Genomic DNA, 24,138 nt, shown 5'->3' with positions numbered 1-24,138 from the left:
AAGTTGACCTATTCAAATTTTAGGACTCCTGTCGTCAACGTCAAAAATTGAGTATCACGCTTAGAAAAAGTTACTCAAAGTTTGAGTACTAGTTACTCATTTTCAAATGATACATGGAAACGTCAAAAATTGAGTAGTTATTATCAATGATATTGAGTAACTCCTACTCTAAATTTGAGTTTAACGCAATAACTCGTTTTTTTTGTTACTATTCGCAAGATCAGTCTAAAAGTTGTAATAACCATTTGTAGCAACAGGTTGTATATTTTGTTAGTGAGATCGCGTATTTCGAGGGTGAGTCACTCAACACAAACGGTGTTGTGTCTGCAAAAACCGGAATGATAAACTCCGTGTTGTGCTTTAGAATGAAACCGAATATGCTCAAATGTCATTTATGAGGAATAAGTGTATGATTGGTGCCTAAGCAAATTTGCTTTCACCACTTGATATAGTATTGAGTTCAATTACCTAATATTTTAATACAATACACTCAGAAAATGAGCAATGTTTTGCAAATTTGGTATACGTGAAATAAAATTTCACTCAAAATTTGAGTGATAGTTACTCTATTTTTGGTACATGTACAACTAAAGTATTACTCAGTAAATGAGTAGATTTTACCCAAATATCGTTCCCAGTGGAAGAACTCAAATTTGAGTAACTTCGGAGTTACTCTAAATTAGAGTTGTTCCACTTTTTCTGTAGGTGAGTGAGATCTTACTCATTTTTGAGTAACTATTTTTAAGCGTGTAGTTATCATGTAAGACGTGACCTGACAACTGGAGGGGCTGCTTTTGTTCTAAAATGGACCAGTTTCTGATTGGCTGATTTTGATGTTGCTACCCGCACATTGTAAAAAGAAAAAACTTTTGCTGGGTACGCGAGAAATGATGCCAAGTATAAAGAAAATCAGAAAACAAGTTTATTCAAAAGTATAATTTTAGCTCATCAATGAAAATGAAAATTTTCAGAGAATGTTTCCCTATTTTTCAATCATATTTGTAATAAATGTTTACATTGGTAGCACTGTGTAATTAAAATCAACATCAAGTCGTTTTTCTTTTTAGTGAATTAAAGTGTAACCAAAAAAGATTTGTTAAATTAGTGTAAACTCGAAAGTGTGTTTAGTTTTACAAGAAGAATGAACTGTTGTGTTCCACTGTGGTCGCACTAAGCATTTCTATCCAAACTTGACTTTTTCCGGTTTCCAAAAGATCCGGTAATACGTCAACAATGGATTCGATTTTGCGTTCAACATGAGATATTTTTGATTTTAATATATATTAAAAATATGCAATTACCAAAACATTTTTCATGTTTATTGCAAATCAAAAACCGAGTCTAAAAATTTAAATTAAATAAATATTGTTTTCTTAGCATAAAGTTATTGAAAAATCTGTATATATGGCTACACTGTAGCCGATCCGTTGGTATTTATCCCGCAGGGCGAAAATGACAAGAAAAATGATTCGGAAGGAAGAATAAGAAGCCAGTTGTCAGGTCTTGTGTTAGGTTACCATCAATGATATTGAGTAACTTCTACTCTAAATTTGATTTTAACGCAAGAACTCGTTTTAATGTTACTATTCGCAAGATCAGTCTGAAAGTTGTAATAACCATTTGTAGCAACAGGTTCTATTTTTTGTTAGTGAGCTCGCGTATTTCAAGGGTGAGTCGCTTAACACAAACGGTGTTGTGTCTACAAAAACCGGAATGATAAATTGTGCTCTTGGTTGTGCAATCGACGCAGATATTGTGTCCAGAATGCTTCAGAATGGAAACGAATTTGCCGAAATGTCATTTATGAGAAATGAGTGTCTGATTGGTGCCTGAGCATTACTAACATGTATGTTAATGTGCGATTGACACACTACTCCAAGCGACCGCCACTTGATATGATGTCTCGAAGTTAGAAATCAATTGTAAACGGAATAATAAATAAACACAGTAATGTTATTTCAAGTACTGAGTGTCAATTACTCAATATTTTAATACTATACACTCAGAAAAGGAGAAATTTTACAGCGAATTTGGTATATGTGGAATAAAATTTCGCTCAAAATTTGAGTGCTAGTTACTAGTTCTAGCACATTTACAAATAAAGTATTACTCAGTTAATTATTTATTTTTAATATTAAATTAGAGTTGTTCCACTTTTTTGTAGATAAGTGGGATCCTACTCATTTTTGAGTAACTATTTTTAAGCAGGCATGACGAAGTTCTTTGACCATAAAGTAAAATTCCATCAAATTATAAAATTTTCACAGTGAAAAAGAATTAGTTTTAAATTAATGATAATCAGGAAAAGTTAATAATTGTTGTGCTTTAAATTTACAAACTTCTTGGTTGAATTAGATTAATTTGAAATTATTTTAAACTGTTTCAACTAACGATTTTGTTTGCTAAAATCACTTTTGATTATTTTTAAGAATGAAAGGATTTCTAATTTGAAGGGTAGTTTTTGATGCTATTTTTATTTCGATTTTTAATCGTTTTCATATTCTTAAAAAGTTTTTGATTGACATTATCGAATTTTTCACATAGCACAATCAAGTCCTGGTATTTTAGTTTTCATAGTATCCAGCCTCAATAATATGAAAAAAGCAGCTAAAATTTTACTTACGGAACGCGTACAAACTTGTCTTGAACCAATTTTTTTCTATATGTAAATGTATATCAGGATAGAATCAACATAGACATTGCCGATAACATCAACTCAACATTGGTTGACATCAAAGACATCATATTGACAAAATATCCATCTCTCACATTTCCCGAACAAATCATTAGTAACATCCTTTAATGGCGCCCTCAGGCGAGTTCGCAATGTGATCCGACTTGTTGAATGTGATGCCGTGTAATGACGTTGCTGAAATGAACATTCGTTTCGCTCCAAGTTGACAGAATCTGTTGACGTGTAATAAATAGTTGTTTTTTTCTAATAATAGTCAGCCGGAACAAATATATTTTTCGTTTGGTTAGGCAAATTTTTTTATTCAAATCGAACAGAAATTATTTTTGATGATGGTGGGAGAAATTGGTTCAAAATAGTCATACTTTTGGGGAAGCGAAAGCCTATCATCCACCACTGGTAGTGATGACAATGTTCCAGTTAAAACTAGTAATAACCAACGACTCATCTGCTGTACTTCAGTGACAATTAGGAAACAAGATAAAACGTGGTTACACAATCATTAAAGGTCTATTGCTACAGTTAGATTAAACTGTGTAAATTCGTGCTATTAAATTGTCAGTTAAACACTGATATGTAAGTTTCTTGAAGTTAAAAAAAAACGAACATAAATCATTATCTTACAGTTATTTATTTCTCTCTGGCGCCATTATAATACACATTTTTCTACTCCAGATATTTTTAAATTCGTTCTTAAGTAATATGAACTGTCTTAAAATCGATCTAATTTTACGCTAAAACATCAGACATTTGCCGATGAAACTGTATTTTCATGCTTATCTTAATGAGTTTCTAATAACTGACAGCCAATTATCTTGTTGGTAGGAAAATTATGGTGTTGACCTAACCGAAGACGCCAGGCTATACAAAGTAGAGTGATTATAAATTCGGTTGGTTTTGTTTTCACCCTCGTGTTTCGTATTTATTTATAATTTTCATTTAAAAATTGTGATAACAGCCAACGGTGTGAAAGCCGGTTCAGTTTACATATCTGTTTTGTTGTTTAGGAGGTTATTAAAGAGTTTTTTTTATATTCTAAGAAATGCTGTGTCCAGAAGTGTGGCGTTTCTCAGCACCCTCTCATGAAATACTCCAGAAGACCGGTACGATTGATCTTAAAAAGCAAAAGAAAGATCCCATTATAAATGGAATAAGGTCTCATCACTTTAATCAGATGGTAAGCTATTTTTTTCGACAAAATAATGAATTACAATAACTTGTCAAACTTAAATTTATTCGATGTCAGCATTAAAATAATCTAATGTTGTGCCTGAGTTGAATCGCGCACACTTGTATCCTCTTCACCGTTCTCAGCTGAGCATGACATTCTTATTGCGCAATGGTTGACGTTTGTCCATTTATACTTTCGGGTTCATTACTTCATCTGCGCGCGCCAGCGCAATATTCGACTATACAGCTTAATTTTTTTCACTTCAGATTACAATAATTTTGCCGGACGCCAGCAGCATACCGGCTACGCTTGAGGCAACCCTAGCCGATAGCGATCACTATCTGGTACGTAATCTTTCGCTGGATGCCCTAGTGGCTCGATCGTTCATCGAAGGCTTCGTCAAAAGAGGTGAGTGTGATAATCTTTGACAGTGACACCGAAAAAAAAAATGGTTACCTACCGTGCTTTCAGGAACATTCTACGCAGTATCTTTCCGTACCCGACTGGACACCGAAGATTGCGTGGCCGTTACACCCAACGGAACACTCGTACTGCACTTGAACAAGGAAACCTACCAGACGCTCGGTCTAGAGGGACGGGTTTCGCAGTTTGCCCGCAAAAGGAACACGAAATACGGTGAGTTTCAATAATTGATTGATAGATGCTCAAAGGGGATTTTGGAAGTAGGCTCGAAACGTTGCGATTATGTCTAAATATTGCCATCGATGCAGAGCAGTTTGGTTAGATACAAAAATCCCCCCGAAGCATTCATCCTAGTGTAGCCGGAAGCAATCAACTACAAACCATATCATGCAATTCTTTAGCTAAACCAATACCACCGCGGTGATGCCGAGAATTGGTCAACCGGGTCGACTGGAAGAACTCGCAATGAAGCAGTCCGTGGCACGGGTTTGTCAGATTGCTGAAATGTTGATACCACAGATGCTGTCGTGTAAACAGGACGGCACCGAGGGACAGAAGTATCTCCGTGCGGTCGTGGTGGAGCTGTGGGACCAGTTCGATCATTGCGTACCCGGTTATCTGTATGACGAGATGGCCCACGAAATGATCCGACAGCTTTCGCACCTGATCGAACGCGTCAAGCAGGCAATGGAAATCCGAGCCTCGATGGCCAAGTTCCTGTGCCAGGTAAATGTGGTGATCGCCATGTCGGAACTGTTGTTGTCTCGGAAATTGCGAATATTGGAAATTGATAAAATACCGAAAATGATGCGACACTTATTCTATGCGAAAATGAACCGTTTGAAAGGTTTGAGGTACTTGAGCTTGGGGTCTATGAGTGGAGGTTGGAAAACGGATGACATGGAAAAGACTATCATGAATTGTTTGGAACCGATGAGAAATCTCAGGGCGTTGACGCTGAATTACGACTGTACGGATACGATTCTACGAGCATTGTCCAAGAGTTGTCCCAACTTGGAGTACGTGGACTTTTCGAGCTCGAAGCTAACGAATGACAGCATCGGTATTCTAACCAAGTTGAAAAATCTCAAAGTTGTCATTCTAATACGAACGCAAGTAACGATCGCTGGAATGATCGAACTGCTGATAAAAGCTAAGAACCTGACGGATATTGGTCGCTATGACGAAATTGGAAAATGTCTTGAATTTATCGACCAGAATTATCCGCAGGTCAGTTCCCTGAAGCTGCGTAAGTTCGAAACACGTTTCGCTACGACGCGTCACATTCAGCTGCTGGCAGAGCTTTGTCCCGATATGGAACATGTCTCACTGTTTCACAACATGATGTTGATGGACCTAATGTCCCTGATTGCTATCAATAACCTTTCCGAGCTGTATCTTCTTTCGTGTGACTTTTTTGCGGATCGAGTCCGTGATGTGCTCGAAGTCAAGGGTTGCAATCTAACGGAGCTTCATCTGGAACACGTGGAACAGATCGATATGAACGCACTGATTTATATCAGTCAATACTGTCCGGATCTGAAGAGTTTATCGCTGTACAACTGCGTCCTGATTCCGTCCACTTCGCTGCACATTAGACGGTTCGCGATTCCCCCGTTCATGAACCTGGAACGTTTGTCATTCGTCAGTCAGTGTCCTTTCCAACACCTGGAATTCATTCTCGGAACCGCACTGAAGATCACTTTCATTCAGTTGGGAACCCAAGTGTACACCAGTGATGAAATGTTCGAAAGAATACTCCTCAAGAACCCGATGCAACATTTGGAAGATCTCCGAATTATCAACTCGGAGGAGTTGACCATTCAGACAGCGTATCGTTTGTTGGACAGTTGCATCAACTTGACCTCCCTTACGGAGATCGAATGCTGGAAGAAAGTCAAAGATTTCGAAATCGTGCTACTGCGGCAAATGATCCGGGAAAAGAACTACAACGTGAATACGGCACCGCTTAGAAACTATGCACAGTAGCGGAAGGAAATGCATGACAGATTTCTTCAAAGTGTAAACAAATGGCCTGCTGCGATTTATGATGCATGTCATATTTTTCCAAGTGTCTCGTTACGAGCTATCTATCAGTTTTGAAATACTTTGGTTTTGCTTTGTATGCGTTAGATTAGTAGAAGGAAATATGAAAATGTATCACGATATAATAACGAAATTCAATAATAATCATATTTTAGTAATATAAACTCGCAATTCTTTTCCTAGTTCTGTGAAGCCGTGATCGTATATAATTTGTAATATTTAACAGACACTTTCGCAATCATTTCTTTTTTAAACAAGATTCGTTTTCGCATGATTTGTTTTTCTCTCATTTCACCAGTGGTGCAAATCGACTTGAAAACCCTCCGACCGGAAAGCAAACACTACGAACGCATCCGCGCCCGTTTGGGTCGCGAAATACTCGGACAGTTCAATGTTCAAATTGCGTGGACTCCACCACCGAAAACAGGTGATTCCGGTGTCATTTGTCCATCGTCGGTAGCGAAATACTTCGCTGATGATGCAACCGGTGCCGTCAAAGTAGAACTGATGCCAACCCTAGTGAAGACTCACCAGGAGTATGGATTGAAGGTTCCGGTGTTCAGCCTGACCGAGCCGCATGATGAAGTGTACTGCAATGCCAGTGAGTTGATTGAGTATATGGGAATGTTGGCGCTTTCGTGTGACCTCGAAGAACAGGACTATGTGAACTCGTATGATTTCTGTGGGGAACGAGTCGAGGTAGGAAATGCCAAAGTCATGCACTGGAGAGGGCTCTTCACGACTGTCCAGGTACAATCGGTATATCAACAGCTGTTGGGTTTCTTGGAAAAAGAAAAACATGTACCATGGCTAGGGATGTACGTTCACGGATTCGCCGACAGTCCCATCAGTTTCGGAATGCGGGAAAACTATTTTCACACAGATGGAGATAACTCTTATGCTGTGGTTGTGAATCCAAAAGGTGAATATCTGTGGTACCAATTAGTTGGGAATAACAAACTACCGAAGTGAAATCAATAACCTAATCAGTACTGTTCACTTTGTTATGATGACCATCCATTAACGATACGTTACAATCCCTTGGTGTCAGTTACCGATCGATGATTTCTCGTTTATTTTTGTATAATGACGACTAATATACCAGTTGTAAAAATCCGATTTGAAAAAGGATTCCAATCGATTCAATGATCACTGAATGTAAGTCATAACATTAAACAAAAGAGACCAACTTACTCTTCCATCTGAGTTTTCCGAGTTACAAGCCAGTGGTCGTATGTTCGAGTCCCGACCTGGAATGATTCTTAGTGTCAGTAGGATCGTAGTACTAGGCATGCAATGATCCTGTACGCTATAAATCGGCTGCGAACTCTGTTGAAATAGAAAGGATAAATTCTACAAAAGGAATGTAATGCCAAAACTTTGCTTTGCTCCATCTGGCTTTAAAATTTATACTCTATAAGCCATATTTTTTTTTGTAAAACTTGTCCAAGGTTGAGGATTTCGCCTATATTATCAGGTTGTGGTTTTAACACATGGGCTGAAAAGTACCGGGCGTTTCACATAGATGGCGCCAGTTTCAATGCAGTCTGTGGATATGTGACAATGAATGGAACATGAATTCATCACTTCACTGTGGAACCAAAAAGATCGTCATCTGACTGGACAGCAACCTCGTCCAAAGCGCCCGAAAGCACAACAATCGGCTGGAAAGGTTATGGTCTCGGTATTTTTGGGACTGGTATTTTTTTAACTTCAAATTGCTCCCACTGTGGAGTGTACACTCAGAAAAATAAAATGGTAACTGTTACTATATAGAGGGCCAACATGACCATGAGCGTATAGTGGTTTTCAGCCGACTATGAAATCAGATGATTTCAACAATGGTCAAGTTCATGTTTACTATAAATGGTATCGGCTCTAGAATAGTAATATTGAACAGTGTATTGTATGAATAACTAATACGATTGAGATGGTTAGCCTAACCATGACCGAATTTTTTTTTACATTGTAGTTCTTGCTATAACCAGAGTCATGGTATTTTTGACATTTCACTTCTAGTTATTTCGAAACTAAAGGCAGTGGTTGATTCAACAATGCTGAAGATCAGCAAAACATGAGCTAATGTTAAAAAGTTTTATGAATTTAAATTCTAAAATAAGAACAACAAAATAATTTCATTAAACTCTATTTTATTTTCGCATCAAATCAAATAATAATATACCTGGTGAAATATTGCTTAGCATTGCTTGATAGCATCAGTTGATTCAAGGTTCTGTCCGGTGGAGTTTTTCCTGAAGCAGGAAAGAAATTATTAGCCAAGTCCAGATGCAAACCTCGATACTCACCTACGACTTTCCGTGGGATTCGAGCGAATTGAATCCGGGAATCAAATGATAATCTTCCTTTTCATCAATCGCTTGATGTTGTTTCTACAGCGACCGATAATGAATAATAAACCGTATACGAGATGTTGATTTCACTGGAAAACATAACAGTTGCCGGAAAAACTGTTGAAAAATTGAATTTCAACCTCGGAAACTAGTAAGGCTACAAACTTTACCTACCTTCAAGACCTACCAAAGTACACAGTCACAATATAGAATATTTTGTTCAAATCCATCACTGATGTGTTACCCAGGTACGACATTTTCTGCTAAATTGTAACTTTATGTGACAATAACAGTACACCCGTTCATTGACAATTTGTATAGTCAGCACAAATGTAATACATAGTAGGTTGAAAAACACTATACGATAATGTGCTTACTACATAAATTCTGTTGATATGGACTACATGAATAGTGTTTTCAAACTTCATAATCGTCTTTTAAACCATGTATCTAATTATGGTAACATTATTAAACTGTGGACATATTTACATGGTAGCGATAACTATTTAGCACCTCATATATACAAGGCTCGAGAGCAATTTCACCTTACTAGAAATTGTGATTTTAACTATCTATTCTTATATTTGAGATGACTACCATTGTCAGGATGACCATGCCAGAAAAGTCATAAATACAAATAGTTTAGTCAAGTCGTAGTCTTTGTTGTCTAGTAATTTATACAATACAGATGGTGAATAGTCATATATCATGGTTGTTGCTACTATTTAAGCGTATAGTTGAAATGACAATGGAAAACAGGTTACGGTTACTATGGTATTTTGCTCAGTGTATACATGACTAAATAATATTAGCATCTTTCCCCTCGCACTATTAGTTGTCAATAATTCTGGACGCACTGCACTGACGAAGTGTTTTTCCTCCTTTTCAATGTTGCGTCAGTTGGTGGCTGAACGGCGGAGCAGTAACTTGGTTTGTGTCAAATGATTATTTGCACACCAAACGCAAAATGGAAACCGAACTTCATTCTTGTGCAATATGGGCTTTTCCACATTGGCGATCCCGGGTTGGCGGTTCAGTGCATAGGACGCTGGTCTTACAAGCCAGTTGTCGTATGTTCGAGCCCCGACCTGGAAGGGTTCTTAGTGTCAGTAGGATCCATAGTACTAGCCATGCAATGATTCTGTACACTAAGAATCGGCTGCGAAGTCTGTTGAAACAGCAAGGCCAAATTCCACAAAAGGAATGTAATGCCAAGACTTTGCTTTTTTTTACATTGGCGATCCTGCCAGGAGATAGTAATCTAGTTCTCAGTGAACATTAATTTTAATGAATCACTTGACACGAGATTATACACGCATAATGCGCATAATCAACAGTTCAGTGGCCAAATGTTCAAGGGTTTGTTTTCCACAAACATGTAGATTAGATTATGTTGTAAGTTGTACATGTAAGTATAAACACGCAATGGCAAGGAGAGTCGGGACGACCTCCTAAGTGAAAATCAATGGTGGTATAGAAAACCACATTGATAATGAAAAGTAGCGAGTTGGGACGACCGCTATTGAATGATTGTGTGAGTTCGGGAACCCACATAATGACAAGGAGTGTTGTGACAACCTCATTGAAAAGCGATGGTGGTAAAAAGACCACATTGGTATTGAAGGGTAGCGAGTTCGGACGACCGCTACACCTGTTTGTGTGCGTTGAGTCTATCAAGCAATGACAAGTGATCAGAACAATCGGCTTGATGGTAACGAAAATTCAATGTCGCTCACAACATAAAAACCGTTGTTCGAGCACGAGGAAGACAAACAAGTGTCATGAGTTGTTCTACTAAACACTCGTTGAAACCAAAATTACAAAAAACCGTAGTTTTGAGTTATTTGTGGTTGTTTCATACTACTGGGGACAAGAGAACACCACGATTAAGATCTACCCATTCTTGTATACATCTGCAGTTCAGGCACCAAGTTGCGTAGGTTACTTAAAACAGATGTAAAACCACAGACTAACAGACATGACAGTATGAGTAAATTCTTATAAAAATAATTTTTCGTGATGCACTAGTTCCACCTATATTATACTGCGCGAACTATTTACTATCTGTACACCCCTTGTGTTATGCAAAAGTTTTTTTACTAGTTGGTTTCCCCTCGTTTGTCAACACCGATCAGCTGCTTGCAGGGATGCCTGATTTTAGCAAAATATTTCAAAATGAATCGTCACAATAAATTATTGGATTACGTTGATAATATGTTTAACTTTTTCGCGATGTTTTAAGGTAACCATTTATTTGTTCATCTAGACTATTTTTTATTGTTTTGGTAGTTTTCACCCGAAATTAAGTGGCGGCAGACCAGAAGCAAGTAAATATTGTAACAAAACGGGTTCGATTTTGTATTGCGTTGGAGAATGAGAAGTAGGCACAATTATGTACATAGTTTTGGCAATATGTATTAAATCTGTATCCTGCATGAAATTCGCATGGACGTATACAAATCAATACATTATAGGTAATTCTGTATGAATGGCAACCCTGTTGGTAAATGAAAAAAAAAACTCAGTCTAGATGACAGACAGGATGTTTTTGATAGGGTAACGTGGCGCCATCATGACACATGTGAGTACTGTCCCAAATAAAGGAATATTCGAAATGACCGTTGAAATGATTGAAGAATCTAATTTGAGTGTCCTGTCTGTTAGTCTGTGGTAAAACCGTGTTTGTGTAGCTTGGTTCAGGTAATTATTTCAGGTAAATGAATCAAAATGTTCAAGAATGCTTGTCATTTTCTCCTTGTGAGAAATAACATTTAAATTTCTATTGAGAACAGACAGAGAAGCCAAATATCTGAAAACAATTTGTTTTTATTAATTTATATTGACAAAGCAGAATCATTTTATCCAAGAATTTTCCGGAAGTCAATGAAATCGACTGAAACGAGCTGTGGTCAGAGACTAGTTTTCTTGGTCTTTGAATAGCTTTTACATTCTCTTGTTTATAGTCAAATGAACAAAAATCATTGATAAAATTTATTTTGCTTCAAATATAAAACTGACCCAATTAGTCGAGAATACCATGGAAATTATGATTATTGCGAGATCTGAGATCAGACACTGATCATTCGCAATCTGAACATGTACGGAGTGTTGTTCAATCGGGTGGTCGTCTAAGTTGTATCTCATTGCAATCAGAGTATCATCAATGGGGAGGACAATTTCTAGAAATTTTTTTCGGCCTTACCTTCATGAAACATTTCCGAGCAACACCGGGTAAATCAGCTAGTAATGTTATAAAACTATCAACAATAGCCAGACTCTAATAATTTGTATACCTCCAATAAATCATTTAACATGACTGATGGGGAATCATTGATGGATGGTTTTCAAAGATTTTCGTTTTTTTTTTTTAGTGGAGAGAGAATGTGGAGTGTATACATGACTAAATAATATTAGCATCTTTCCCCTCGCACTATTAGCTGTCAATAATTCTGGACGCACTGCACTGACGAAGTGTTTTCCCTCCTTTTCAATGTTGCGTCAGTTGGTGGCTGAACGGCGGAGCAGTAACTTGGTTTGTGTCAAATGATTATTTGCACACCAAACGCAAAATGGAAACCGAACTTCATTTATGTGCAATATGGGCTTTTCCACACCCACATCCACCGTATTCGCCAGATTTGGCTTCCAGCGAGTACTGGCTGTTCGCAGACCTGAAAAAATTCTCGCTGGTAAGAAATTTTGCATGAATGAAGAGGTTATCGTTGAAGCCTATTTTGAGACAAAAGACAAATCTTTCTACAAAAGTGGTACTGAAATGTTAGAGCGGCGCTGGAATGATTGCGTTGCTCTTGATGGAGATTACGTTGATGAATAAAGGTTCGTGACCTTAGTTATCATTTCAATCACCCGTTTCTGTGTTTTCCATGACCATTTTCCATTTTGTTGATAATGGAATAATAAACCATTTGTGTTTTAGTTTTTGTTAAGACGTAGTGCCGCCTTGAACTAGTTTTTAATATGATCAGTATTGATAGAAAAATAGATTGGAAAACTAACATGTGAATGCAATTATGTCATGAAAACTGCGAAAATGTTATCGAATCAGTATTCTACTGTTCACATTTTAATTTTGTGTTTAAGAGTAAACAGATTTCTTTTAATTAGGCGGGTGCTTTTGATACTGTTTTTCTTCGATTTTTATACTTATATATTTTTTAAAACGATCGGCTCATCAATGCTTAAAGCAGTTCAATTTAAACCGCTAAGCAGACACAAAGTTTGTACTATATATGCAATACTTTAATAATAATGCACAGGTGCAATATTATTTCTGACGTCTTAGGCACAAACGAGTTGCGACTTATTTCTGGCCGTGGCAAAATTTAAATATTTAGAGGTTTTTTGGTTTGTACAAAAAGCAATATTATTAAAGTTGTGCATAAATAGTGAAAACTTCGCGTCTGCTTAGTGGTTTAAATTGAACTGCTGTACGGAGATTGCAGTTCAATTTGAACTGCTTTTGTTCAAAGCCGAAAGCGAAATGCGAAGTGATATGTAATGTTCTGCACTTTCTAATATTATTATTGATCAATTCTTACGCTTGGATTGTTGGGAAGTAAGAAGAAAAAGAAATAAGTTGATAAAATTTCACTCATGAAACGCGTGCTATGTTCTGATTTATAAGAAATAAAAATGTTCATTTGGACAATCAACTTTGTTGTGTCATTACACAAATAAGATTAAAGATAAAATGAATCAATTCATTTCTTGGCATAAAAGTAAAGCAGAATTGAATCCACATAGATATTGCCAATTAAACCAACTCAACTTTGATTTATATACTAAAAATAGGTAATTTTTGTCAACAATAAAATCAGCTGAAACTAATATGTTTTTCCGTTTGGCAAGCCCAAAAGATAATTGTTGATGTTGAAGGGAGAAATCGGGTTGAAACAATCATATTCTAGCTTGAAATTAAAATAAATCAAACTTAATAATCTATTGAACGTTTTGTTATTCAAAACAAGCTTCATTTTTCTGCGTGGACTTACAATTTAGGAATTCACTGCTCTCCATTTGTAAAATCGAATTTTCTGAGATTTTCACACTGGAGATGCCAGGTAAAAAATTCAAATATCTTCAGAGAGGATTGCAAAAGTCTGTATATCCGAGAAAAAAATCTGCAGTTAGCAAATATGTCTTGCTGGCAGCATTTTCTCTATAAAGTATGATACGCAAAACTGACTTGGTGAGCAAAAATAAAAGGTCGAGACAATTTAAAGTCTGTAAATTTTGACCGAAAGTCTGGGAAAAACTCGATTTTTAAAAGTCTGCACAACAAACAAATCTGCAGATCTGGCATCTCTGCACTGGCAAGTCGCGCATAGATTGTTTGACGACTGGTCAATTTACGTTATTTTTTTGTGAGAATCCTAACATTCATTTTCGTCAGGAAAAATATTCACTTTGACGTTTGAAACTATTTCACGTGATTTCAAGTATTGATTTTTATTTGAGTGTATGATATCTGAATCCATTGACTTATTGACTTATTAACTTATTACAAAATTAAGTTAACGAAAATCTTCATGTGCACTCCATAATATTCAACATAAAAATGTTAAGAAAGATAAATTGACACAGGCTCAAACAGCCATTTTCAAAATTGCTCGTGTGAGGGTCGCTTTCGGAACATTTTTTTTTCACTGTATAGTGAATATGTGTTGAGCGTGTATTTCGCCATTCAAAGCAAAGTCAAAATCGACGAAGAAAACATCAACACAGTTTTCGGTCAGGTGACGAATTGATTGAGGTAGTATTTTGTTCCTGGATTTTCCTAATATTTTCTCTCAGACGAATTAGCCGAAAAAAAAACAGAATGACACCAGATCCCAAAGATAACAAACACAAGGCAAGTGCCCCGGTCGAACAGAGCTCACCCAACAATAGCCAGGACGAGCAAACCTCTGGCGACGAAAACGGTGATGAAGTTGAGGTTTCACTTGACGGTACCATCTCCCTCTGTTTGGTAAGATTGGCGGCACAGTCAGTAACTATGGTTCTTTCTAGAGTTTGAGTCAGTCAATAGTTACTTGGATTCGATAAACTCGGCCCTGGATGCAATCGAGCAAAGGAATGATAACCTGAAAGAACAGCTGTTGAACTTACTACAGTCCAACCGCGAGATCCGTAAATCGATGCAGGAGGAGCAAGCTGGAAGATCCGGCTCGGATAATGGCTCTGATCCGGATGCAGCAGCCGGAAATGCGATGGAGCATTGAAGAAATGGCTCTGTATATATAGAGTTTAAGTATTTATTAAGGTATCATTCCTTCGTTTACTGTTGATGTTTTGTAAATAAGCACATCTGTATTGGTTACATATAAACAAAAAAAAAGTAATTGGTCGTTGTTGGTGAATTTCATGATCATTTTATTTGAATATATCTTCAGCTTATAACAGTGTCATGATCGGCAGCAAACAAAATCAGCAGCTTGAATTGGTCGGTATTCAGTCTATCGACTATTTCAACATTCTCGCTAGTAGATTTCAAATGATCCAGAACCATTTGGCCTCTTGTTAATTTACCGCTCAGTTCAACATCGACGTGAAACCTCTCGGAACTGATAACAATATCAGGTTTAACAAAAACTGCTGCCAGGAACGCATCGCAAGGTCTCCAGAACGGTCGATCGCCAAAAATTTTGGCTTCCGCTCGATTCAACATTTGTACTGCCTGGTTAGTCGTGCTACCAACAATCTTCATTCTCCACTCCATTGACATGGACCGCTGCTCCGAAAGACACGTTTCCCAGGGTAGCACCGTAATCGGGCATCGAATGCAGTTGAACACAATGTTTGCTGCTTCTGGATCCGTCCAAAAATTAAATTCAGCCGAACTCGTAACATTACCCATCCCGTATCGGTTACCACCCATGATGTAAAGATGTTTTATTTGATCACACACATCCGGATATAGCTTCAAACATAGAGCCAAATTTGTAAGAGGTCCGATGAAAATCAATGACAGTGCTCCCGATTCGGTTCGTATTCTTCGAGCAATTTCATTCACAGCATGTTCCGTTCGCACCAAACTCTCGTCCGGTATCTCCAAGTTTAGATCCCCGAAACCATCAACTCCATGAAATGGGTTTTCTCGGACTGGTGCCGGTGTAATGAGTGGTTCTACTGCACCTTTAAATACTGGAACATCTGTTCTACCGATCGCTGTCAGAACACGTATCACGTTACGGGCACCGTTATCCACACTCGTGTTACCGTGAGTACAGGTGATAGCCTCGACCTTGAAGTTGAATTTTCTTTCACACTTTAATAGAAGCAACAAAGCCCAAGCATCATCCGTACCGACATCAACGTCTACTATTACTTTGCGAACTTTTTCGGAAGCCATTGTACCCGGAGAATAAACTAGTCGTAATTCGATCAAATGCCTCGCTGCTGTTCTAGTGATCTAGATCTTTATAGAAACTAGCCCTCAGTTAGGAGCTGTCACTTGTTCCGCAATAAAAACAAGAAGAGGAAATTATCTTCATCTCTATACTGATAGAAGCTACAGAACAATACTGTTGGAATATTTCAACGGTTTACAGGAGAGCTTATCAGATTTGTTCAAGACAAGCAGCTATTGTCTGATAAGAACTGCTTTATACTGTCGGGTGTCGTCAAACCAATACAGAAAACTTCCCAACAGTAAGAACACACATTGCTTTCTTTCTTTCTAATTTATTCAGTCAACGATGAAGTGGAAAGTTAAGTTTATTCTACAACTGCTGCTCGACATCATGATCAGCCGCATAAAGCATCAACAGTTTAAACTGTTCGCCATTCAGCTTATCGACGATTCGAGTGTTTTCCTTGTTTGACTTCAGATGATCGGGCACAGCTTGCCCCCTGGTCAGCCTTCCTGAAAGTTCAATGTCAACATGGAAGTTTTCCGAATGCGTAACTATGCTAGGTTGTACAAAGACAGCCGCTAGAAATGCGTCACACGGCATCCACATCATCCAATCCTTGTAGCATTTTGCTTCCACTTGATTGAGCATCTGTACGGCTTTGTTGGTGCTATTCCCCACAACGCCCATTCTCCATTCCATCCCTAGGCTCTTGTGTTCCGATACGCACGTCTCCCAGGGCAGTAACGTTATTGGACACTGCACATTGTTGAACACAATATGCGCTGCTTCCGGGTCGGCCCAAAAGTTAAACTCCGCTGCCCTAGTAACGTTTCCAACTCCGTGCCGATTACCGCCCATAATGAAAAGATCTCGCATCTTGTCTCGAACGGTAGGATACATTTTCAAACAGAGTGCCATATTCGTAAGCGGTCCAACAAAAATCAAACTTATTGCTCCCGGATCGTCCGATAATCGGCGGAACAATTCATTCACGGCATGTTCCGATTTGAGTAAACTTTCATCGGGGGTTTCAAAGTTCAAATCTCCGAAGCCATCGATTCCATGAAAGTGTTGCTCATTCAGGGCACCCGGCGTAATAAGTGGCTCACTGGCTCCTTTGTACACCGGAACATCCGTTCTACCGATGGCTGTTAAAATGCGCAACACATTGCGAGCCGCATTGTCGACATCTGTGTTACCCTGAGTGCACGTGATGGCTTCGACCTTGAAGTTGAATTTTTTCTCGCACTTCAGCAACAACAGCAGAGCCCAGGCGTCGTCCGTACCGACGTCGACGTCAACGATCACTTTGCGCTGTGGGCTGTTCGAGCTCATAATGGCACTGATTGGTTTGAGTTTGTTGAAATGACTATAGTGAAATGATAGCACGCTAGACACTTTGGTCGACGTTAGAAAGCAAACACGGCATTTTTTTCTATTATTATTATTATTCCTGTAAGGTACACAGACAAACAAAATTTTGACTAGTATGAAATTGAAGTGAAAAGATAATAAACAAAATTTGTGCGAGGGAGACATCCAATTCATGACCTTTGATGCGATCGTGCTTTATAGACACAAAGAAAAACATGTTGGTTGGTGAGAATGAAAGAATTTCATCCGTTCTACTCCACATAGAAAAGTAGAACACAGAGAAATCTGAATGCCACCTAATGGCTTGGGTTGTCACCATGGAGAGTTATTTGTTTAATTCTCGGGCATATTGTCCATGTTCGCATATCAGCCCCATATCGATTTTCGCTATTTTTTAGTTAGCTTCATGAATTAAGTCTATCCCTAATATACTTTCGGAAATTGCAGTAAAAATTGTAGTTTCGTTAAGTGAAATATAAAAAATATCAACTCTTGTCTGCCCAATATTACAATTAGCCGCATATCCGTCCGATTTAGCGCAAATTAATTTGATTCAATATATGGAAATATTTAAATATTAGTGGTGCATCATCATTTTTTCGAGCAATATTGTCCAGATTTAGCGTTTTGTAACACAAAAAATCAAAAAGTTCGACAAGCAGATTTTTCATGTGGAAATATTATTCAATTGTGGACAGTATATTAAAAAAACTGAAAAAGAATAAGTAAGAACTCAATTTTCTCTAAGACGACTAAACTGTACTGTGCTTTGAATCAGTCTAAAATCATACCGGGATCGATTCCGTTTTCGTGTCGAGAAATTGTAATGCTCTCTGGACCGATTGCGGATTGGCTTTCACGAGGTGAGCTTGAAATAGACAATTCAGGAATCGGAATCGATTACTAGTTAAAAATTAACTTGATGCGATTGGGAGGAATCCTAATATATCACATTCGTCCTAAACTGGTGCAACTAGTTCGAATAAGAGACTTATAATTATCAGGAATAAATGTAAATTGATAACCTATGAACCGTAAAGGAACTGGCTAACCTCTGTATGACCAAACCTGCATCGGCCAGAAAAAGTCGGAAACGTGTTTTCGTTCGGCACGTCGGTAAATATATTGCACTTCGTTGAAATCTAAAAGTGTGCTGTAAATAGCATAATCTTTAGGTCTGGTTAGCGATTCAAATTGAACTGCCGAGTTTTGCATTAAGCAGTTAAATTTGAACTTCTATGCACGGATGTGTCAAAGACGAAAAGAAAACATAACGTAAAGGAATACTCAAACTTTTCCAATCCGTGCGGTTTCGGTGCTGATATTCTGCATATTGCGGTGTCTTCGCATTCTTGATCAGCATTGTCTCAGATCGGAACTGAGTAGGACAAGTGTAGGTAGGGTTTGAATTGATCTCATTTTCTTGTTAACACTGGTTCCACCCAATGATAGAAAAGGGGAGGCTTGTATCTCTGAAGAGCTACGATTCCGTGGACGTGGACGACATCATCCAACAACCACACTTAAGGACTATTCACACATTTCAGTTCCGTGACGGTTCAGTGAAAGTGCCGTCAGTGTTCTTTTTTTATCGGTACCCTTCCGTTCCGTTTCCGTGCTGTTTCCGTTCCGGCACAGCCAATGCAATGACATACCGACTTCAGTGAAAATGAAAAATATCGGTGACGACGAATTTGAGTTTGCCGGACGGACGCGACATTGACGGCGAGCTGCACTGAAACGGTACTGTGCCGGATAGGTGTGAATGCGCGCATAGAAAACGAATGGAATAATATCAGTATCCGTGCACGGTGTTATGTCGGCACTGAACCGGACCGGATATGTGTGAATAGTCCTTTAGTAGTTTCTATGCATGATACATATAATTCTTTGTTTTAGACTGCAGTGTAAATTGTCGATTGTAGAATACTTTGTACATTCAATTGTCATCAATTGCATCGAAGTCTCCGATATGCTTACGTAATTTATAATATGACCTTGTCTCTTTTGTATTCCAACTACTTCTATCGCAAGCCGAATCTATGTTTCATGGTTTACTTCATATTCCCCTTATTGTAGCTAGGGATGTCGTAATGTGGATCAATTAATCGAGTAATCTATTAAGAACCTCAATAATCGAGTAATATTTAATCGATGAGTTTGAATTTAATATTCGATTATTAGACTAATCGAATAATTTGAAAAATTCAATAACAGTAATCGAATAATTAATCGAGTAATCGAAAAATAACCCAGATAATCGAGTAAAATTTAATCGAATATTTTGAAAGATATAATCGATTATTGAATAATCGAGTGATTCGAAAAATCCGACATCCCTAAATGTATTGATTCACATATATCTTATGTACCACAAAAACAATTGATCAAAATACATTTTCTTTCGATTGAATAAAACTATTGAAATGGAATCAACATCTCAATATATATATATATATATATATATATATATATATATATATATATATATATATATATATATATATATATATATATATATATATATATATATATATATATATATATATATATATATATATATATATATATATATATATATATATATATATATATATATATATATATATCTAATATGCATCACAACTTAAAGTTTTATTAAAAAATAATTTTATTTGTTCCAAATTTCAATTCAAAAATAGTATTATTTGAATCGATGAAATGGCTGAAGATGGTTTAAATACTTCATATATTCAGTTCTAGCGTGTTTTACAAATTTGTTACTTCTCCTGTGCCCCACCTTATTTAATTGTGTGGTAGAACATGTTTAAAGAAAACAAGTCGTACTCTACACAATTCTGGTAGCGGAGAAGTGCACAGTTCACTCTAGAGATGGGCAATTCGTTCGCGAACGATTCAAAAGAACTAGTTCTTTTGAAAGAATGAATGAGCAGTAGTTCTTTTTTTGAGAACGGTAGTTCCTCAGTTCAAAGTCGTGGGACCTTTTTCATACTCGCTTAACCTTTTTTCGAGAACGGTAGTTCTGTAATAAGAAAGCTGCATCACGAAGGCTCAGTTCTAATTCGTGGGACCTTTTTTTGCTCGCCTAACCTAACAACACTAAGTTCTCGTTTAGTCTTTGAACAAACAAACCAACTATGAAAAGAACGAACGAACGGCTCTGAAGAACTAGTTCTTTCAATAGAACTTTGCATCACTGAACGGTTCATTGAAATGAACTGTTTTGCCCATCTCTAGTTCACTCAATCAATCAAATAATGTGTCATATTATCGATATTCGAAAGTGTCAAGAAAGCATGTCAGATTTATTTGAATTCAAGTTATCATAGCCAATGTACGTTGATCCGTCTAAATCATTATATAAGTCTCGAGAACTACCGGTATAATCAGAGTTTTGTAATTAGTTAATTTCCTGTGACATCGAACTTTGCTCGATGACAGCGTCTAGCTAAGCCCACACTATGAGCGATTATCTGATAAAATTCGTCTCTGAAATTCTCTGCTGGTGTTAGTGCAAGTACACGAACATGTCACGCGTTTTTTTGAGAATGGCCAATAAGCCATCCATCAACATTCACTTTGAAGAGTAATTTCGAATGACTCGGCACTCGCTAAGAGGAAGTCATAATAATAAACGGCAGAGAGAAGTTTACTTTTTCGTCTGGTGTTAAATTTATTACTCTATCTTCCATAGCTCGCTGGCAATTCCTTTCGAAAGTGGAATTTGACCGGTGGTTTATTGGCCGTTCTAAACAAAACGCGTGATGTCGACCAATTCCGTTTCTTGATACCCAAGAAAATCTTTATAATCACATCACAATAATCGAAAGAGAAAGTAAACAAATAGAAACTTTCACTTGCTCTTACGGCCTTCAGAAAAATCAACCGAGAAATGTGATGTAAGTTTGAAGACAAATTTGTAAGCCAATCTTACCTTAAATTAAGTATTCACAGTTCAACGTGTGCCAGTCGTAGCGTCGTCTTATCACTCACTCTCACATAATGGTACTCACAATTAGTGAGTTCCCATAGCTCATAATATTGATTTCAAAGAGGTACCAACCATAGTTCGAAGACGCAAATAGCAATCAGAATTCTTTGTTCATAACACGAATTTAAAAAATAAAATTATTTGATAGTCAAATATCATACGTTTTGCTACCAAATTTAAGGACTCTAAGAAACGTATATCTGCTAGATCGGAGGTTAGTGACCAATGCTTTGTAAATAAAAGTATATTAGAATGTTTTTCTTCTAATCAGAGTCTAGTCAACATGAAACTTTGTTTATCAATATCTGCCCTGCTCGGGTTTATTGTCCTCGTCAGTGGAGCTGCCAGTAACGTGGGATGCTTCGTTTCAAAAGGTAAGTTGATATTTCGACTTAATTTTCTGCAAAATTGACTGCATCGATTCTACCGATATCACAAAGAAAGAATGACTCACGCCTAGTGCAAAATCCATTCTACCAACAGACAGCTGCACGGCTTTCTTCTCCGGATTTCCGCATGTTCAGAGTGACCTAAACAAGTACACCAAACAGATGCTGGACAAGTCGTTCGATTTCTTGCTACTTTCGTCGACATTCGATGTGTACAGCATGAATCGACCCGGTTTCAAAAAACTGTACCGCAAAACTTCTGACAAAGCCTGGGAGGACACAATCGATCTGATCAAGTACCAAAGCAAACGAGGCGCCAGTGTAACACTGTTCAAGGGAAATGAGGAACCGATCACTGCTCGGAACATCTCCAGTCTGCTGCAGAGCAGCGAAAGCTCGTCACTGCAGTTGGCGCTGGACTACGAGAAGATAATGGCCACCGAAGCGCATCACATTCACAAGAAGATTTCCCATGCTGACATCAACAAACACTACGATCCGGACGTGGCTCACTACTTGGACGAGAAACTGATCGAGTATCAAAGTGGCGAGATTCGCAAATTGTCCGGATATATTACTAATTTGTACGATATAATGAACGAGGCTAATACCAAAGAATTAGGCATTGAACTGTTCGACGAGTATCTGAATAAGGTGGAATAGATACTGAATGGTTGAATGTCTCAATAGTTGTATATTAGAATTTCAATTGTTGGCGAAACCGCTACGCACTAGTTCGATTATGCTACAGAATGGCATGTAGGGATATATCAACTGTTTGATAGTTGCTAATGTGAATAAATTTGAAGTACAATTGGTTTGCGTTCTGGAAATATTTTGTTCTTGATTAAATTTGTATAATATTTTTTATTTCTCTAATCTGTATTATATAGCTCATTTTATTGTAAAGTGTGTTAGTTTTTAGTATAATAAAAATAAGAATTCAAATTGCTCAGAATAAATAATATTGTCCCATCTGATTGGTATCTCACAAGCTCCTCTCAATTCCGATCGCATACACGAAAAGTTGGTTTGTTTATTTTCGTATGCCTGCAACCTTGCCAAGTCACCCACCACCCATCAAAATTTTTTGTGCCTACTTTCGTTCGTGATCATTAATATGGCATAAACGGAGGGCCCATTATATGCTACCACCTGACATCACGTTCGCTGCATACATAAAAAAATAAAGATGGCCTAGTAAAAGCTCGTTGCGGCAACACACACACACTGTGATGTTTCGGTACTGCGTAGATTTTTGTCAGCTATATTGAGATGCTATGAGCACATGTTTTGCGGGGTATTTGCATAATGTTGATAAACCTGTGCATCAAGGTGTTAATTAAATTTTTCAATACTCATTTCATTCATACATTATTTCGATTTATTTTTAAGAGCTAAGACATTCTGTATATCGATCGAATTGAAATACTTCGATGGAACGTGAAATTTTTCGTTCAATATTTCGACCGAGTTCGAGTTTTCTATGCAAAACCATTAATCGTTCGAAATGCGAAATGAAAATGTTTACATCGAAATGCAAAATAGAAGTGCAAGGAAAACGATGTATAATGTCTTTGCATAAAAATTTCAATAAACATGAGGAGTCTTATTTACCATAAGAATGAGAATCAAATCTACAGCAAGTTGTCCCGCAGATAATCTTCGAAGATTTTTTTTATTCTTTATAGCTTACCGAACAATCGGTGGCTAAAATCTCGGCAAAGTTTTGCCGAGATTCGGGAATAAAATCTGATGGATGCTGGTCTTACAAGCCAGTTGTCGTATGTTCGTGCCCCGACCTGGAATGATTCTTAGTGTCAGTAGGATCCATAGTACTAGCCATGCAATGATTCTGTACACTAAGAATCGGCTGAGAAGTCTGTTGAAACAGAAAGGCCAGATTCCACAAAAGGAATGTAATGCCAAGACTTTGCTTTCAAACTGACTTTGCTTACCCGAATACATCGAAACCATATCTGGGCGTCCACTGTATTTGGAGAATAAATTATGGTTTCCTGGAATTTTATCTTATTGTTTATAAAACGATAAATCGACATTTAGCTTAATCATATCCACTATTTCCCTGATGTTCGGACCCGATTTTCAATACACTGAAATGCATTACTGTGCTATGATGTGAAGTGAAACCACCATCCGTCCAAGGACTTGCCAGTAGATGCGGGTAGACGGAAAAAGTTAACAAAAAGGGTTCACCAGAGTAAGCAGAGGCACTTACACGTATTCCGCAGGAATACTGCTAGATGCTCTTCCAACCATGATAATGCACCTTAATGCATGAATGAAGCATATTGCTATACATGC

General features: G+C 37.5%; 5 protein-coding genes across 7 annotated transcripts; 3 read left to right on the top strand and 2 right to left on the bottom strand.

Annotated features, from left to right (window-relative positions):
• Positions 1-3,572: 3,572 nt before the first annotated feature.
• Positions 3,573-7,318, top strand: LOC131426249 (ribonuclease P protein subunit p40-like). 3 transcript variants are annotated; one of them, XM_058588839.1, is made up of 5 exons: positions 3,584-3,668; positions 3,733-3,869; positions 4,130-4,271; positions 4,335-4,499; positions 6,631-7,318. In XM_058588839.1, exons 2-5 carry the CDS (start codon positions 3,735-3,737, stop codon positions 7,302-7,304), a joined length of 1,116 nt encoding a protein of 371 aa, XP_058444822.1. In that variant the 5' UTR covers positions 3,584-3,668; positions 3,733-3,734; the 3' UTR covers positions 7,305-7,318. The 3 variants fall into 3 exon arrangements, with proteins under 3 accessions (XP_058444821.1, XP_058444822.1, XP_058444820.1); XM_058588838.1 differs by having other exon boundaries at positions 3,573-3,869; XM_058588837.1 differs by lacking the exons at positions 3,584-3,668; positions 3,733-3,869; positions 4,130-4,271; positions 6,631-7,318 and adding an exon at positions 4,688-6,496 and having other exon boundaries at positions 4,361-4,499.
• Positions 7,319-14,357: 7,039 nt separating this feature from the next.
• On the top strand, positions 14,358-15,063 carry LOC131426248 (UPF0184 protein AAEL002161). Its single transcript, XM_058588836.1, has 3 exons — positions 14,358-14,439; positions 14,498-14,652; positions 14,714-15,063. The coding sequence occupies exons 2-3, from the start codon at positions 14,523-14,525 to the stop codon at positions 14,923-14,925; spliced, it is 342 nt and encodes a 113-aa protein (XP_058444819.1). The 5' UTR covers positions 14,358-14,439; positions 14,498-14,522; the 3' UTR covers positions 14,926-15,063.
• LOC131426247 (nucleoside hydrolase-like) lies at positions 15,053-16,353 on the bottom strand. Its single transcript, XM_058588835.1, has one exon. The coding sequence runs from the start codon at positions 16,053-16,055 to the stop codon at positions 15,093-15,095; it is 963 nt and encodes a 320-aa protein (XP_058444818.1). The 5' UTR covers positions 16,056-16,353; the 3' UTR covers positions 15,053-15,092.
• A 54-nt stretch (positions 16,354-16,407) lies between these two features.
• Positions 16,408-17,499, bottom strand: LOC131426246 (nucleoside hydrolase-like). The gene has a single exon (XM_058588834.1). It carries the CDS (start codon positions 17,392-17,394, stop codon positions 16,426-16,428), a length of 969 nt encoding a protein of 322 aa, XP_058444817.1. The 5' UTR covers positions 17,395-17,499; the 3' UTR covers positions 16,408-16,425.
• Positions 17,500-21,471: 3,972 nt separating this feature from the next.
• Positions 21,472-22,646, top strand: LOC131426245 (soma ferritin-like). Its single transcript, XM_058588833.1, has 3 exons — positions 21,472-21,638; positions 21,696-21,798; positions 21,908-22,646. Exons 2-3 carry the CDS (start codon positions 21,708-21,710, stop codon positions 22,474-22,476), a joined length of 660 nt encoding a protein of 219 aa, XP_058444816.1. The 5' UTR covers positions 21,472-21,638; positions 21,696-21,707; the 3' UTR covers positions 22,477-22,646.
• The last annotated feature ends 1,492 nt before the right edge of the window (positions 22,647-24,138 follow it).

Source organism: Malaya genurostris, chromosome 1 (assembly GCF_030247185.1).
Source record: "Malaya genurostris strain Urasoe2022 chromosome 1, Malgen_1.1, whole genome shotgun sequence".
NCBI classification, from domain to species: domain Eukaryota; kingdom Metazoa; phylum Arthropoda; class Insecta; order Diptera; family Culicidae; genus Malaya; species Malaya genurostris.
This window is presented reverse-complemented; position numbering and strand designations above follow the sequence as displayed.